Source organism: Psittacula echo, assembly GCF_963264785.1.
Source record: "Psittacula echo genome assembly, chromosome: 1".
Classification (NCBI taxonomy): Eukaryota; Metazoa; Chordata; class Aves; order Psittaciformes; family Psittacidae; genus Psittacula; species Psittacula echo.
In genome coordinates, this window is record NC_137735.1 from 11,665,122 (window position 1) to 11,683,990 (window position 18,869).

The 18,869-nt window shown below is 39.1% G+C and overlaps 1 protein-coding gene across 1 annotated transcript in view; it reads left to right on the forward strand.

Annotated features, from left to right (window-relative positions):
- Positions 1–18,869, forward strand: part of ABLIM2 (actin binding LIM protein family member 2) — a gene marked incomplete at its 5' end in the record, with an annotated part of 109,508 nt that overhangs the window by 26,499 nt on the left and 64,140 nt on the right. The window contains 3 exons of the mRNA XM_080638896.1: positions 6,867–6,982; positions 10,988–11,114; positions 12,738–12,831. Of these exons, the coding sequence (XP_080495022.1) occupies positions 6,867–6,982; positions 10,988–11,114; positions 12,738–12,831 (337 nt within the window). The remainder of the gene's footprint in view (positions 1–6,866; positions 6,983–10,987; positions 11,115–12,737; positions 12,832–18,869) is intronic.

Genomic DNA, 18,869 nt, shown 5'->3' on the forward strand with positions numbered 1-18,869 from the left:
CCCTCTTTGAAAAAGCTTGTGTATCCGAAACCCAACTCATCCCTGGGCATCTCTTGGGACTCAGATGCAATTGGCCAGGGCTGCCAAGATCAAAGTGTGAAAAAGATTAATTAGTGTGCAGAGAAAAACTATTAAAAGTACAGTATAAAAAGTACAGATAAAAGTATGATCATCTTCTGTGATTGTTTCTCTTTAACTTGCAGTGACCTGGTGGCTCTTAAACAAATTCACATTTTAGTGGCGTGTTTACTCTGCTAGCCATAAGGATTGAGGGCTTAGTTCCTTCTTCTTCTGATGCTGTTCATAGTCCAATGAAACTTGTTTTCTGTTGTGTTTTGTGATGCCTTAGACTAAGAATGAGTAGAAGAAAAACAACATAGTTTGAAAAATGTTGCAGCTTAACTGCTTAGTCTGAATTCCTGGGAAGTGGGTGAGAAATCTCATTCTTACAGCTTCATTAATTGGATGAGGCTGTGTCCTCCGGAGGGCTGCCAAAGACATTTCCTCCAAAAGGCTCACTTGCTTGGAAAGTGAAATAGAAAGAGGACCAAGGTTAATGCTATCTGTAGCAATAAAAGCTGCATTTTATTAAAATCATGCATGTAGGTCTTATATGGCTGTCAGAGACAGGACTGTATGTCTCTTATGCAGGATGGGAAAGGGCAGAAAATTAAGTCTTGCAAGAATAAATGGGAAATCATGCCCATGGGAAGTCTTAGTGTGTTAAAAGTTGTATATGCTTAATACATCTATATGAGATGTATGGTCTGAATAATGTTGTGCTGTCCATAGGCTCTGTGATTTCAGTGTTACTGATGGGCTGTGTGTGCATAGGGTGTCAAAAATCTGGGGTTTGGTTTTATGGGTGAATATAATTGGTAAAGTTCGGAGGGGGAGTGCGTATTCACCCAGTTGGAGGAATGTATATAATTGCTATCCCTTTAATTTCAGTATTCTTATAATGAAAAGTTGGGAAAATATAGTTTATTGTGATATGTAAATAATGAAGAGAATGGCAGTTTGACTCTTAGCTGAGGATAGATTAGCACATACATTCCACATTAATAACCAAACAGGTTTGTGTTTGCTTTAGAAAATTTGGATATCTAAGTAGTACGTTTCATCTTAATTTAGGAAGTTCTCTCTTGAAACAGTATATTGATAGAAGTTGGTTATATGCTAAATAGAGGTAAATAATGTGGGGAGGGGCAAGAGGCAGTTACGTATTCTTCAAGGATTTTGTGCCAAACTCAGATCTAAAGCTTCTCTCAATCCATTTGTGTTTCTGTTATCCTCAAGAAGGTAATTCATTGTGGATAGGCAGTTGAATGTAAAAATTCAGAAAATGGAATTTATTTTTCTTTTGTAATAAAAGATTTTATAGTCCTAAGTATAGCGCTGCTGTTTCTAGAAACTGCAGGCTTTTATTTATATAAGTATGTATATATTTTATGTATATATGTCTATATAACACTGAAAATCAGAAGTTAAAATTCAGTTCATTCTGAAACATAACAATCACGCCAGACTTTCTGAATATGCTAATCCTTTTTAATTGCTCATTTTTTTAGTGCTGCTGAATTTTGCAAGGGTTCTATTCCCACTTAAGCAGTACTTGGTACTTCTTAAAGCATCTCCTGAGGCTGGCTGCTTTATCTGGATGTTGAGGCTAAAGATTTGAAATTGTACTGAGTGTTCTTCTTGACATTTTGATTCTAAACCAAATATATTTATCAAGTGTCCTGGGTTCAGCAGTAGCAGTCATTTTTCTCTTTCTTAGTAGCTGGTGAAGTGCTGTGTTTTCAACTTGCAGCCTGGGAACAGCGCTAATAACACCGATGTTTTTAGTTGCTGCTCAGTAATGTTTACTCTGACCAATGACTTTGTGAGTCTCATGCTCTGCCAGGGAGGAGGGGAAGCCGGGAGGATACAGAGAGAGGGCACCTGACCCAAACTACCCAAAGAGGTATTCCATACCACAGCACATCATGCCCAGTATATAAACTGGGTGCAGTTTCCTGGAAGGGCTAGATCATTGCTCAGGTCAGGCTGGGTATCAGTCAGCAGGTGGTGAGTGCTTGTATTCTCTTCCCTTGTTATTTCTCTTATCATTATTATTATTGGTGGCAGCAGTAGTGATTTGTGTTATACCTTAGTTATTAAACTGTTCTTATCTCAACCCGTGGGAGTTACATTCTTTCGATTCTCCTCCCCATCTCTCCGGGAGCAGAGGGAGGAGGGGTGGGGCGCAAGCGAGCGGCTGCATGGTTTCTGGGTTGCTGGGTGGGCTTAAACCATGACATCAAGATATCAGTATATGGTGATTCCTGAACAAAGGGGTCTTGCAGTGTGACTCTTCAGTTTTATGTATGGACTATACCTATAGCCCTAGAGTCATGTAAGGTGGAAGGGATTTGGGGGGATTCTGTGGTCCAGCCCCTCTCTCAAAGCAAGTCCAGTTGGAGCAGTCTGCTGATGGCATTAATTTAAGATATTTCAAAGGATGGAGATCCCACAGGCTCTCTGGACACCCTGTTCCAGCATTTAAGCACGCTCGTGGTTTTTTTTTTTTCCTCATATGTTGAGTTGACGTTTCCCATATTGTAGCTCATGTCTGCTGCCTCTTGTCCTTTTGCTCTCTACTTTTGAGAAGAGCGTGGCTCTGATTTTATATACATGTCATCGGGTAGTTTTAGGCAGCACTAAGATCTTTCCTCAGCATTTTAAGGCCAGACAAGTCCGTCTCCTTCAGCCCTTGCCCATGCCTCCTGTGCTCCAGCTCTGGACCTAGGCAATTCCACTGGTCTTCCTCCAGTAAATTTTGTTCTGAGGAACCCAAACTGGTACACTGCTCTAGATGGAGTTTCTCAGATGATGAACAGAGGGGAAGATCTTATTCCTGGGCCTGCTGACTACATTAATGCAGCTCGGGATTCGTAGGCCTTCTTTGCCCCAGGGACACTCTGCTGACTCATGTTCAACATGCTGTCCACTAGGACCTATACATCTTTTTGTGCTTTCCAGCTGATTGACCCCCAAGGTGTGCTGGTGCATTGGTTTTTTCCTCCCTAGGGGCAGGACTTAGCATTTGCCCTTGTTGAAATTCATGTAGACAGTAGATAGCAAGTAGTGTCCACTTTATATCATCATGTTTAACACCATAGGTCAAATTTGTCCCTATGGAGCAACCTTGAGGGATATGATTGTACCAGGTACAAGTTAAAGCAGAATTTGATCCTGTAGGTCCTTAGGTTGCAGTCTGACATTACACCTGACCCAGTGTAACTGCAGCGTGCTATGAAATGAATAGCTTTGCTCTCCCGACAAGCCTGACCATATGCTTCTGTTAATTTTCTTATATCAAATTTAGTTGGCTGTTCAGCCACAGAGGAATCAGCAATTTGAAAAAACAGAAGGCCATCTGTCATATCTGAAAAAAATTTAGTATTTTCTTTTGCCCCAAAAAGCTTGAATTCCACAGTGGCATAGGTTGAGGCATGGTGCAGAGAAGGACACGATCAGGCAGGACCGGACCTTTTGGTGTCAGCATACAGTTACCCTGGATTAGACTGAGAATGATTTGTTGTTTTACAATAAAATTGTAAACCCAGTCATTTCTGGCTTTACAAATATTATAGTCGGGTGGATAAAACAAAATTCATTGGGAAATGAATTACAGAAGATATGTTAAAATCCTACAAGTCATTTCAGAGAGCTGCTCTAAATATGCTCTTAATTCTCATGTTAAAAATAGATTATCCAAAGTGTGAAAATCACACTGAATATTTTCAAAGCATAAGGAACTAATTAAAACCCATACATAGCAATGTTCAGTGAGTGAGTGGTGGTGAGATATTGTATTCAAAGGCAGATACTGTGCTCTTAACCTCCAATTTTATATATAATCCTGCTCACAATTTAAAGAGCTCAGAAACTGAAACCTTGTTAATTGACTGTCACCACCTTCTGTTGTGCCTTCACTCATATCCTGCTGAAATCCTCGAGCAGGGCTGCTTGTGAAAGGGAGAGGTTAGATGTTTCAGAAACACTGGCAAATGTGTTGTATACGAATTCTGGATTCCCAATGAACAGGATAGTGAAGCAAACGCTGAGATTTAATTATGGGTTTAGAAGACCAGCAAGGGAAGGAAATGTCTGCCTGTACCTTTGGGTGGGCAGCTTCCAAGGAGGACTTCCTTTTTTAAAGCAAGATATCTCACACATGTGGAAACTGAATAGAGAATTGAAATGGTTGTCCTCACCCATCCAAATGGAAGGGCACTGCAATTAGTTAGTAAACTCTTGGAAATTAAACCAAGACACGTTTATGGGCTAGGAAAGCCCCTACATGCCCTCCTCTTTAAAGGAGGCTGTGTGGCTTACTGCGGTGCCTGTGAGCTTTGGCATGTTTTGTGGGTTTCACCTACATTGCTCTGTGCCATAGAAGGTCGATTATTCTATTCTTCTCTTCTAGAATCATAGAATCCTAGGTCAGAAGGGACCTCAAGTATCATCTGATCCAATCTTTCTTGGCAAACATGGCATAGGCTAGATGTCCCAGCACCCTGTCCAGCTGAATCTTTAAAAGTGTCCAACATCAGGGTATCCACCAATTATTCCAGTGGCTGACTGTTCTCACTGTGAAAAATTTTCCTCCTGTTTCCAGTTGGAATCTTCCCAGGAGTAACTTGTGCCCATTACCCCTCCTCTTTTCCATGTGACTCCTTGTAAGAAGGGAGTCTGCATCTACATCATCTTTGTAGCTACCATTTAAATACTGGAACATTGTGATAAGATCTCCCTGAGCCTTCTTTTCTCAAGGCCAAACAGAGTGCTTTCAGCCTTTCTTCCTGTGTCAGCCTTCCCAGTCCTTGGATCATCTTTGTTGCCCTTCTCTGGACCCTCTCCAGCCTGTCCACACCATTTTTGTATAGCAGGGACCAAAACTGAGCACAATATTCTAGGTGTGACCTGACAAGGGCTGAATAGAGTGGGAGAGTGACATCTTCACCTCTGCTGCTGATGCCTGTGTTGATGAAACAGAGCATCCTTTTGGCTGCCTTTCCAGTCAATCAATAGTGAAAAGGTCTAGACTTGATTTTGTAATATTTTGTTAAAATGAAAACATAATTAAATGGTTTCTTTCACGTCAGCAGTATAAAACTAGGGCAGCATTTGAATTATATCACTCCATTTTTGAGATGGTTTTTGATTATTAGTCATTAATTTTTATGATCCGTGTAGAAGTGTATCGCATTTACTAATTTTTTATTCAAATGCTTGTATGCTCATTTGAATGAACTTCTGGATTGAACTAGATGACCTCCAGAGATCCTTTCCAGCCTCAGCTGTTTAGTGATGTCCATGAAACCTTATTACTATATTACATACTCCATATACTATTATTTAGAAACAAAGGAATTGTTCTTACTCACTTTTCAAGTATTAAAAGTTTTTCTTTTAAATAGAATCACAGAATAGTTAGGGTTGGAAAGGACCTTAAGATCATCAAGTTCCAACCCCCTGCCATGGGCAGGGACACCTTCCACTAAACTGTGTCACCCAAGGCTCTGTCCAACCTGGACTTGAACACCACCAAGGATGGAGCATTCACAACTTCCCTGGGCAACCCATTCCAGTGCCTCACCACCCTTACAGTAAAGACCTTCCTCCTTATATCCAATCTAAACTTCCTCTGCTTAAGTTTTAACCCGTTACCCCTTGTCCTATCACTACAGTCCCTAATGAAGAGTCCCTCTCCATTATCCTTATAGACCCCATCAGATACTGGAAGGCTGCTATGAGGTGCGACGTAAATGTAGAATAAGCCACTCTTGGGTGGTTTAGGGAGCAAAATAAAGTTTATTCTTAGCAAGTATCTATGCGACTTTTGTAGTGAAGAAAACCTCTCAATCGGTATGAATCTGAATAGCAGTTGTAGGGGAATGTCATGCAGAATTGTAATGAAATGTTAATGAAATAATCTGATCAGCTGGACTTCACCATGAGGCAGAAGGCCTGTGTTATGCTTATGCTCCACTTAAGCCATGTTTTGATAGCTCGCTTGGGATTTAGTTGGACATGAGTTTTGGGTGGGGTGAAATCTGTTTCTAAATCCTCACTGTCCTTTGCTGCATTATGAAGTGATTTGTCCATTTGGTCTTCTTAGAGGAAAAAGCCTCAGCAGTTTCTGTGCCCAGACAAGAAAGCTCACAGTGGAAAGCTTTTTGTTTTAAGGACATTGATAAAAAGGAAGGATTTAATTAAGTGTAAGGAGAGCTGTTGTTGAGTAGAGCAAGTAAGAGCAAGTAGAGTAAGGTAGAGGTTTTGAGGTTTATAACTGTGATAGATTTTCTCCTATGAGAATTCATTTGCTTTCTGAGCATAAAGATTAAGAGAAGGACTTTGATATGATAAAAGTTGGGAGGGCAAGTGTTTTATTAATATATATTAGTCATCTTTCTCATGCAGCATTTTAACAACATAAAAGAAGCTGTATTTGTCTGTACTTATTCCTGTAATGCTAATTTTATTTTTATTCTGTAACTGAACCTGTTAGTGATCAACCCTTGCTGATACTGCATTCCTTAGATGCACAAGGATTTGGACTTGAGTGCTCAGTGTCTTTTTGTATCTTTAGATCTTTTCTTTTTTCTAAGTAGCTGTAACATCTGTATTTGCAATTGTCTGTTTGATATGTGTCCCTTTGAAACTTGAGCCTCCAAGTGGCTGAAAAATCATGAATGAGAACTGGGCAAGCAGAGACAAAGAAACCAGAGTAATAATCAGTTCCTTTGTGGAAAGATATTTCATTTCTATAAAGGCATGAGACTGTAACCTGTTTGCTTTTGTTTCCTCTGTTGTAGGCTGCCTTTCCCTGCGGGTGACCGGGTAACTTTTAATGGGAAGGAGTGCATCTGCCAGAAATGTTCCCTGCCCCCTTCCAGCAGCACTGGCTCTTTCCCTGTACAGAACCTGCGAAGTAAGTAGGGGTTTCTTCTCTTTTCTGTTGTTCTTAATCTGTGTGGGTTTAAAGAACGAAATCTGACACCAATATGTGTAACTGAAACACAACAACAGCCTCAGTAAAATCTAAGTGTAATTTAGACACTAATTCAGACAATTATCATTATAATTTAGACACTGTGCTGCATAAATGGTGTCAAGAAATACCCGTAAAAACGTATATGGTAGTTTTCAAGGAAAGTGTGATATTAAGAAGACAAGCACATGGTGCCATTATAGGGTTAACAATACCCATAAACGCATTTGATTAAACCTGGAGTAAATGAGATTATTTGGGGAAAGGTATAATATAAATGTTATTATTTTTGAGAATTTAGTCCAACTCCTGCTAAAATAAAATCCAACATGGTATTTAATAAGTTGTAAGTGTTCCACTATTGCTTCAGAAAATATCAGTGACAGGACTACATGGCTGAATACTACACAGGAGGGGTTAACGTATGCACCGTGACAAGAGGGACGTTTGCCTTGACCTCAGTGCTATCCTGTACTGTCAGAAGATACAAACACTGCACAGAAGTAATGCGGTCTTTTCATACCACCTTTTTTGCAACAGATCATGGAGTGTCATTGTTGCTTTGAACTCTGTTCCTCTGCTGATTTGTTCAAAAGTAGCACCATGCTTTAGGTGTCAACCAATGTCTATATGTAATTAAACAGCAACAGCAATTCAATTAAACAGCAAAAGACAAGAATTTTTAATGACTATCACATCACATTGAGCTGGATTTGTCATAGGTGAGGAAGGGCCCCATAGATTGCTCATTTTTGTATATAAGCAAACCAGCCTGTTTCAGGGAGAAATCTCTCCCTTTTGGGGAGTTTTTGGGGGGTTTCAATTTCTTTTTCCTTATGTCCCCCCCCAATTCCCTACAGAAGTTTTCACCATTTTCTTTCTCTAGTTTGTCAGCAAAAGCTCCTGTGGAAATGCAGTAAGGGACGCTATGCTGATTTTCCTCTTGCTAATGCCGTTCTCTTCTGGAGAGGCAATAGCTCTTTCTCTTAGGTGCTTTCTCTTGTCACTTATTCCGGAGATCAACCATCCTCAGCCATCTTGGCTGGCTGCATTTGCAGATCCATACTTTAATGGCCTATCATCTGTTTGTCTCCTTGTCGTAAGGAGAAAGTGCCTTTGACTTTAATGGACATTATTTGCCTGGTTGAGTACTGACAGTACAAGTTCATTTGATTATCTGTGATACAGAATCATTTAATGTATTTACATTCGCTTTCTCTGTACACACACACATGATTTTTTCTTGCATTGCATCTCCCCAGTTCTTTCAGGTCACTGCACTGAGTCTCCCCAGTGCACAGGTACCTGCAAACCTAAGCAAACCACTTGCCTCGAAGGGAAACAGCACTGGAAGCATATCTTTGTGGCAAAACCTGACCTTGGAAAACAGAAGCTTAGGTTTTCCCCAGATAAAATCTCAAACATGGGCATTTAAACGTCAGATACAAGTCTGCTTTATATCTCATTAGAAATAGAAGGAAGTCTTTCCATAGATTTCAGTAGAATTGGTTAAGTCTTGGTTCAAACTTGGATGGTAATAGGTTGACCCATTCTTGCACTGGCTCAGAACTGCCCAGTACGTACTATGTATGTTATTTGCCAGCCCATTTATCTCTGACTTGAGCTCAAGAATGCTTTCAGGATATCTCTGGGAACTCACTGAGCTCCTAGTATCACTGTCCCCTCTGACCACTCCTTCTGTTTTCATCCTGCCACTTCAGTTTTGACCTCTGTTATGCATTATATTCGGAAGAAAGGAAGAACGTCAAGCATTTTGCCCAAGTCCTTGATTGTTTTTATTATTGTGTATATACCTACCTACCGTTGTTGTTTCCTTTATAAAACACTAGCTGTGAAAACCTCTTGTGGCAGTGTTGATGTTGAAAAAGTACTCAGGGAAGAATATCAACATGTAACAGAAAATGATGTGTTATGCAGAGTTATGGGTTGAAATTAGGTGAGTCACCAAAGGATGCTGCATCCAAAACAGGAAGACAAGGATGTTGCATCAATAGGCACTGTTGGCATAGCAACTGCAGTATTTGTTTTTAATTATCTGGAACTTAACAGAGAAAACAGCAGTTGGAAATAAAGAATTAGCTCACAAAATGCTTCATTTCTGACCACCCAAGCTTAAAACAGTTGAATGGTGAATAATATCTGAATACACAGTGTTGTACTAAGTTTGTGAAATAAACTCTCAACTAGTGAGGTTAAATTAGATTACCAGATGACCCCCCCCGTGCAGGGCAGATCACAAATGAATTTCTGATTGCAGTTAAAGAATAGATACTACAGAATACTGCAGTATTTATTCTCTTGTGGGACTAAATCCAGGCACACACCCAGATGTTGTCTTTTATTAGCAAAAACTCAAACATTCTGATCTATGGTGCACAAGCTTTTGTTCTGGGCTTGTTTCCACATATTGGTTCTCTACAGGGTGACATTAGAAAGACATATTATTACTCCCTTAATCCATTCCAAATCCACTAAGGGAAAATAAGAACTGCCCTTTATTGTTGTGCACTCAGAAATGAGGCATTTACAATTGCACTAACAGAGTGTCTCATTAGGGTCACGTAACCAGCTAAATAGAATCTTAAATCAGAAAGTTTTTAAGAGGACTGTTTAAATGTTCTAATGAGCTCCTGTGTTTAGAATTCCTTCTTAATAACTAGATAAATCTTTTCTTTAATGCTTTTATATATCTTTCTCTTCTATGCAAGTCATGGTTGTGGTTTTATTTTTTTTCCTCTTCTGGCATCTCTAAATGACTCTCAGGGTTTGCCTTTTCTGTAGCAAATTGTTGTTATACATGAATAATTCCTAAATATATATATGTATGGTTTCACATAGGTTGGATGATATAATCGTATGGAATTGAAGGGTTACTGAGATACTGATACTAGAATCAATTTATTACTGATATTTATCCCTATTTTTTCTACATAGTCTGTTTTAACATTCTGAAGAAAACTATACATAAACACGAACCTAGAGTGAAGAGTGAAGGAAAGCTGGACCCTGTAGAGTAAGGATTCATTTAGGATATAGTGAACCAGATTAAAATCCCATGCCTGTGTTGCATCTCTAAACAGGGTGCTCACTGGTGGACTGTTGCTGTGGAATCTGAGGGTATAGTTGTGTTTTCCTAGCATAGTCAAAAGCATCTATTGTTTACAAGCAAACAAACCATAAAACAAAAACAACAAAAAGCAACCAAACCCCCCCAAAAGTCCTGTTCTCAATTACTTTTATTGGGGAGTATAGCCATGTTTAACCAACATAGCCTAGCCTATGTTACCCAGTTATGATATGGTTTACATTTAATTTTGACTACCACTTTTTGGAGCTTTATATAAGTGAAATTCTGTAAGTTATAAATATATAGCCAGCCATCACATTCACATATTGCAATGTCACTACTACTCAGGAATTTGTAGCGCCTCTCATGTATTTTTCCTGGTTACAGGATTTCAGCTTAGGCTTTTTTTCATGGTTGCAAAAAGAATTTTGAAATACTAAGTAAAGCTTTCAGACCCAGAACCAAAGTCTAATATGGAGAATCAATTATTCATTGCAATCCCATGACTGTTAGGTCTTTGTTATTAATTTTATTGGCCTGATTTACAATGCTTGAAACCAAATTGGCAACACTTTGTGTATTTTAAACACTGTATAAATGTGTTAAAATAAAACCTAAGTCGCAGGAAATCTAAGTCATTATTTTTTTACTTTGAAAGATTCATGTCTTCTAGCAACGTTAAGGCAATATTAGGGCAGCACCACTTGTCATCCATCAGCGAGCAGCCAGCAGTGAGCTTTAGAGACTGCACAAAGCTGTTACTAGGACACTGATGGATCCTTGTACTGCAGTAATCGGTATTGTTACGTGACCATCTAAAGCCTGTGATTCACTCATATTGGATTTTTCTCTTGCAGATTGTGGGGGCTGTGGTTCAGAAATTAAAAATGGGCAGTCACTGGTTGCCTTGGACAAACACTGGCATTTGGGCTGTTTTAAGTGCAATACATGTGGCAAGCTACTGAATGCCGAGTACATCAGCAAGTAAGTTAAATAGGAGCATTTTCATTCATTTTCAGCATTCTTTTAATACCAAATAATTAATTTAGCATTGCATATCCTTTAGATTTTGCTCATGTATATTTGGGGGTATATAAATATTAGAGATCATTATCTAAACTATTAACTGAATTGTATTAAAAGCATAAAAAAATAATTAAGACAAGTAAAAGTTGGATTTTTCTATTTGTCTGGAATGGGACTTGACAAAACAGCTATGCTATAGAAAGGAATGGGTGCAGTATGCTACAAAGCCCCATAGATACACCCTTAGTTACCTATGTTTGACTTTGTGCAATGCTGTTATGTGAACAAGCACGTACTATCATTTCCATGTGATTCACATAAGCAAAAATGTTCTCCTAAAGTTCATTAAGGAGGGACGTATCACGCTTTTCTGCTGCTCCAGACCCTTGTGCTGTCAGATTTGGACTGTATGTGATGACAGCAAAGAGAAGCAGCTTAAAGCACACATGCAGACCAAGTCCCATGTCAACACTCATATCAGTGCAGTGAGATACAGGGCTTTCACTGGCCAAAGCACCTGGGATTAATTTCTGCTTCAGAGAAGTGTGTTGATACGATGAAATTTTCTTAAAGAACTAAATAACTCGGTCACTAGTGCTCGGAGATGATGGAGTTTCAGAGCCAATGTCCCACTGACTTTCAACAATTCTTTGGGTTTAGATTAATAGGCATATAACATTTAATTTCACAGCTTGCAGGGGAGAAACAATATATAATAAAAGGGTGTTCTCAAATAAAGTTTGTGCATTATCTCAGATGTTCTGCTATTCTGCTGTAGTTTGCTACAGTGCTTTATTTTTGCTTGTTATTTAATAGTAAAACCCCATAAATTTTAAAGATATAATTACCATTAAATCCCCTTTTTGAAAAAGCTGAATGCCAAACAAAATAACTCAAGAGAAGAAACATCCTGGCTTCAAATTAATTCAATTATTTATTGTGATAACTTGTAGGTTCATCTCGAAGCAATCAAACTTGTATGCAATAAAATTAATTTTTATGTTTCTCCAGGGAAATATTGAATAAAATTATGTCTCTGCTAATAAATCTGACTGATCATGGGCTATTTTAGCATAGCACACGAAATATATTGAACAATGTGTAACTTACACTTTGAAACAGGAGAAGAGTCTCCAGTTTCTTTTAGAGCTATTTATTTTCATTCATCGGCTTAATAGTCTAAGTGTGAAACTTCATAAAGTTGTGATCTAAATTTGATAAGTAAAGAGCAATGTAGAAATAACCGTTTTTTTCCAAAGAAGGGGAAAAATATGGAAGAAGTTAATGAGTAATACTATACCAAAAAATGGTGTGAGGGTCTCAGAGACTCTTATGACAAGGGCAAAGACGATGGCTGAATTCAGTGACAGAGCAGGAAAGCGGGATTGCAGTAGACTTAGGCCGGACTAGTTCATTAACTATTCAATTCTTTACAAAATTAATAAGTAAAAGTGTCTGGGATGTGGGAAAGTCCATAAACTCCCTATGAAGTGTTGAAGCATTAACAAATTCTAGCTGTAAATCAGTAAATCTATAAGCCTATGAAAAGCAATCTGTGTATGTCCTATTGTTCTTCCCTAGGGATGGTGTTCCATATTGCGAAACGGACTATCATGCAAAGTTTGGGATCAGATGTGACAATTGTGAAAAGTATATCACAGGCAGAGTGCTTGAGGTAAGGAGAACTTGTCGTTCAAAAATATCTCTGAGTGTACAAGGAGACTTGCTCTTTGTGGTGTAGTTGTATGCTTACAAGTGAGTGTTAATGCAACATTTTAATGTTACTTTATGGAGTACTAGGAACTTCTTCTGTAATTCTCTTTTATTTCTTCTGTTAATGATTTTGTAATACACAAACTCCCTCAATGGATGTTTGTGGTGCTGGAGAATGTTCAGGTAGCAGAAGTAATAGGTGAATGGGTTATTGGGCACATTTTAATACTTATGCTAAATTCCTTTGCAATTTCTGCTTTGTGATTCTGTTTTATGTTCCCCAGGGTTAGGATGAAGCTGTTTTAAAACTAAAATTAATCATTTGAAATGTGTTTTTGCACCCAGAAATTAATATATTCTTTTGATCTTAATAGAATTTATCTTTGCATCTAATTGTATTGTTATCCTATGTTCAATGATTATCCAGTTTTACGTTTTGCCTTTTCCTGTATTTTGTGAAGCCTTAGCCATAGTTAGAAAGAGGTTCCCCAGGTCACTCAGTTCACTTCTGTTTCTTCCTCAGTTAAGAAAGCCTGGAGAAGTCCTAAAGGACTTCCATCAGAGAAAGGTCTGATGGGAGTCATATAAAGACTTAACTATCCAAGTGATGGACACTTACAGCTAGGTAGGAACTGAGGAGCAACTAGAAGGAAACAATGAGTCCATGCTAGATGGCATGTGCCAATGTTAGGGTTAGGCCTGGGAGGCTTTTCCGTTATCAAATGTTTTTACAGAGGTCTCAGAAAGCTGACATCTAAGAGTGTGAAGGCAGCTTTCTCAAGTGGGAGAGGCAAAACAGAAGAAAACATTTTAAAAATATCAGAAATGTCAGAGGTGACCAGTGGAAGCTGCTATAAGTTTTCAGAAATGCCAGCCTTTGACAGTGAGGGAAAGGTAGTAAGAGAGGGTGGGCTTTGGAGGTGAAGCCAATTAACTTACAGTCAATGCAATAAGGAAGACAGCTGAATAGAGAGGCAAGAGTGTCATGGTCAAAGCTATAGAAAATTAGAGGTGCACAGCAGGCTACAGGGAGTGATTAAGACTGGAGAAGAACAGAAGCTCCAGTTTCTGTACTGGCTCTTTTGGCTTCACAATATTGTGTTTTTCTGTCCTGTTCTTGCCTTGAAATATCTGTACAAAGATACATTTTTATTTGGTAATATTTTACCCACAGTATGGCTAAACAATAGCATGTGGTTTGAATGGTTAAGAATTGGGTCCTTACTGACTCTGTGGATGATGAAAGGGAAAAAAAAAAAAAGATAAGATTTGCACAGTAACAGTACTGAGTTGCATTTGTGGGACCCGGGGGCACATGTGTCTATGCCTGTTTCTTCTAACTGCTTGGTGAGAGCATGCTGAACAGGAGGAGAGTACCTTGTTTTGATTATAAATGGACCAGCAACAAACTTGAGAAAAGTTGATTCTTTAAAGCCATAGTAGGAATTTTACCATGACTGATTATATATGTCTTTGTAGTTCTAAGTGATGTTTTAGGTTAGTGCATGTATATGCCCACCTCCTCTCCCCTTTCCCAGTGTTATTTTGATGACGGTGCTGTTGCACTGATTTTCTTTTCTTTGGTACTGGTGCAGCCTGGGAGCAACTTTGATTGAAGTCTGTGGCATTTAGCTGTGGAAAAAATACTGATGCAAGATTCTGAAACCTTTTTTAACAAAAGATGAGGAAAAAGGACTTTCACAATTTGTAAAAGCACAGCAGTGTCAGTGTCACTGACAGGCAGGAAAGCTAGGCTGAAGTTAGTATGAAGCAGGCAATGTATTTGAACAGGTACAATGTTATTTAGTGTCTGGACGCTTGTTATATGGTGTATAATCTTTCCATAAACTTGTATAAAGTAATTTCAGTTTGTGTGCAACAAAACTGATGAAGCTTGAATACAAGTGCATGTGCTGTGTCCTAGCATTCCACTGTCACAGTAGGTCCTGCTCCTCATGACATCTCTCAAAATACCTGCTCCCATCCTCTCTGCTTCCCACTGAAATATCTCAAGACCTTTCTTTACATTCGCACTGCCTGTTTTTATGGTCAGGAGATGACACTGCATGAGGCTCCTTCCATGGTGATCAGCTTGTGATTTCCATGAGCCTTGTGACTTCTTTAATGGATCACTTTAATGGCTATTGAGTTTCATTGTTGGCCGTGGAGAGCAGTCAGGTGAGGAGGTAGTGCACACCTCATTTCATTGGGAAGATAGACTGAAAGTCATGACCTAAGCAAACAGATTTGAAAGAACACAGAGACCATATCTGTAGCTATCGTGGTTAAGTCATTTGTTGTTCGTCTGCAGCAGATGGACTTGTTCAAAAGGCTTGCAATTGAGGCTGATCTCTTCCGTCTGTCTGACATAACACTCAGTGTGTGTTTGTCGCTTGTTGATATGTTTGTAATTCTCCTGGTCATGAAGACAGAAAGAAAGTAAAAAGTAGCCATACGTGTTTTTCATTAGAGGATGTACTTTTTGTGGAGCTGTCTGGAATCCTGAAGCATTTTTCGAAACTTCAGTATTTCTTTTTACCATCTTGAAAATAATCTGGAGATACACAGAAATAATAGGGCAAATTGCTATTAAAGTGGGAGAAAATCTTGACAGCAGTGCTTATTAGGCAGAGGAATAGTTTCCCAAGGGAGCTGCTGGAAGCTATCACTTAATATTAAAATGAGATTGGACAAGGCACTGGAAAATCTACGTTAGGGAACAGTCCTGCAGTGACAAAGGGAGGGACTATATGAGCTAATAGGATTTTTTCCATCTCTGATTTCTGTGACAATGTCAGGAGGACAGCTGCTTCCACGATTATTGTGTGCCCAGATTTTATAATATTGTCTCCCTTTCCAACACTTGTTCGTTTTAAGTGTTTATTCAGCTGAGGAGGAAGGAGAAGTCAATTAATGTGAGTTACTGATAACTTATAAAAATATAGCTGGTTTTGTAGGTTGCCAGCCAAGTACAATGATGATTTACTTAAATTCATCCTTCAGTCCAGTTTGTTAGGGCCAGATTCATTCCATGTAGTAAATGAGCTTAAACCCAGGATAGCTCTGTTTAGAATTCCTTTCTTGTTTCTTTCTTCCCTTCCAGTCCACCTTGGCTTCACCCCAGTCTCCCAGGGAACTTGTACTGGAAATACTACAAAAGGGGGCTGAGCAGCTAATTTACGGAGACCATAAATTCTCCTTTTACTTTCAAAGGCAACAGTTTTGCTGTTCTTTTATAAAAACCCCTGCCCACCAGTGCTTTTATGGGCAAGGTTCACTTTGCTCAGGAAGCATACAGAGCACTGTTAAATGCAGCATCAGTCGTCTCCTAGAAATTGCTGTTTTATCCCTGACCATATATGTTGATAAACCTGCCAATTAAATGGGGATCAAGAGGTGTCTGGAGTTTATAGTTTGACTAAAAATGCTGTTTGACTGAAAACCTTTAGGGAGAAAAAGGTTTCTTTTTAGTGTTTATGCTATAGCTCTGTTGCCAATCCAGTAATAGCTAAAACCAGGCAATAACACAGAAAATAAACCCATTTTAAAATAACAAGCTGTTGATTTTTTTAACCAGCCATCTCCCTTTTGTCATGTTGCAATCTATTTCTCCGTGTTTAGCACTAAAAATACTTTTTCCTCTCTTTCTCTATCGCAAGCACTTATTTATTAATTAAAATCTGAACTTGTGCTAATGAGCATGTCATAAAAATAGACAAAATAAGTGTACTTGCCCTTTTTTTTTTTTCTAAAAATGTACTTTATTTCACATGCTAATTCAGAGCCTGATACAAATCCTTTTCAATCAAGAAAACCCTTCCCATTTATTTCATGATTTTTAATCAGTCTTCTAGCTGTGTTTTGCTCGGAGGAAGCAGGGGTGGGTTGCCTGCCTTCCAGTCCTTCCCACACAACAGGCTGTGCAGAGGCTTCAAGGCTGTTGAGGTGTGTGGAGGAGCTGTGTGACTCCTGGTGCCCTCTCCTGGGGAACATGCCTGTGTTTCCTTAACATCCAGTATTTAGAAACTTTAATTCAGTTCTGGCACCTCTATTTTAAAATAGTCTGTGCATAGTTACTGATTCTTTGGATGCAGTATGATTTTTAGCTTTTTTGATCTTCTCCCTTTTAATCGATGAACTCTTAAGGATAATTTATAGAGAACAACCTTAATTTCTCTCAACTTTCATTTTTGAAAAACTGAATGAACCATATTCTCCTCTGCTTGTAAATCATAGAATCATAGAATGGTTTGGGTTGGAAGGGGTCTTCAAAAGTCATTTAATCCAAATCCCCTGCAATGGGCAGGGACATCTTCAACTAGATCAGGTTGTCCAGAACCACATCCAGCCTGGCCTTAAATGTCTTCAGGGATGGTGAATCCGCCACCTCTCTGGACAACCTGTGCCAGTATTTTACCACCATCATTGTAAAAGACTTTTTGCTCACATCCAGCCTGAATCTCCCCTCTTAGTTAAAAACCATTTACCCCTCAAAAAAATAAAGTCAGCCCCAGGCTCTTCTGGTGATGCTGGTAGACATTCTCGCCATATGTTGCTAGCTGGAACCACCTTCTGTCAGTGTGCATGAACGCTGTACACCAGATGATATCTCACTACCACCTTGTGCAGTTGGAATAACCTCTTCCACTGCTCCTGAAGTACTTTCTCTGGTATATCTTGCACTGAGTGTGGGTTTTTTAATGTGGTTTCATTGATATTGAAACCCCATAGCAAGATATGAGCTCGGGGGTGTTTCCCTTTATCTGCTGTTTCAGCTGATGATTTCCTACATTGTTAAAGGAAGCTTTCATACCCAAAGAAAACCTTCTGGGGTGTTTTGATGGCAAATGCAGTATATGCTGTGAGGGGATCAACTGTGGTTGTTTGGATAGGCAACTGCAGCCCAGCAATTGCTAGGCTGAGCTGCCTCACAGAAGGTCTCTATGACCAGCTATACTGGGGGCTTATGAACAAGCTAGATCTCCGCTGCTACTAGCCATTGTTCTGAATTTCATGTGAATAAAATTTGACAGTGGAGCACACTGGAAGTTATGCTTTTGGAAGGGTCTTTTGAGGCTTATTTACATGCAACCCAACTGCTTCTGTAAGCACTGAGAGGTATTTTCAGTATGTGATTATACTTCTGTCTTCAACTGTCCCATGATTTAAACCTGCATGGCTGTGGTGTAAATGTGTTTTACAAGTGCTGGTTTCACTTATTAAACATAAGGATGGGTTCCATTGCTGTTTGATGTCCTGACATGGCAGCATGGCACTCAGTGTATGTGGGGGAAGAAAGGGTTGACATTTTTATGGATTATATGTATGTGTAAATGTCTAGCAAAGTATAATCAATAAATCTTTTTAAAATCTATTAGTCACGAGTATACGCTACCTTAAAATAAGGGAACAAACGCAGTAGGCATTAGGCAGGAATGAGACTAGAAATGACAATAATTTATATGTCAAATGCCTTTTATAACTCAGTGACTTATTAATTAAAAATTAATCCTACTTTTTGTATGTGTGTTTTGCTTTGCCCTAGGGTTAAGCCACTTTTGTATGTAGCCACATCTACTTTGTAAATCAATTGCCTTTCCCTTTATGAAAGTCTCTGTAGCAGAGAGATGAGACTAATTCTTTATAGCAGGGTGTACCAGTTTCTGCCTGCAGTGTGGAAGAATGGTTCATTCTGAAATGTCTGTTACCCTGCTGTTTCACTAACAACAAAACCTAGTGATGTGTGAAAGGTACTTGAGCAGCAGCTTATAATGTAGGCATTAATACTGAAACATGCAATAAAAGCGGCTCCATCTATAAGAACGAAGGGTTTCCTGTAGCATGGGCAGCCGTGTGAACGTTGTCAGAGCCGCAAAAGGATCCAAGTGTCAGTGCTAGTCTTCAGTTAGAAACTGCTCTCTACACCAGTTTTTCTCCTATCGTGAGAGAAGAAGGAAAGAAACACATCTAAATAAATCAGCATTAGCTCTTGCAAAAGGA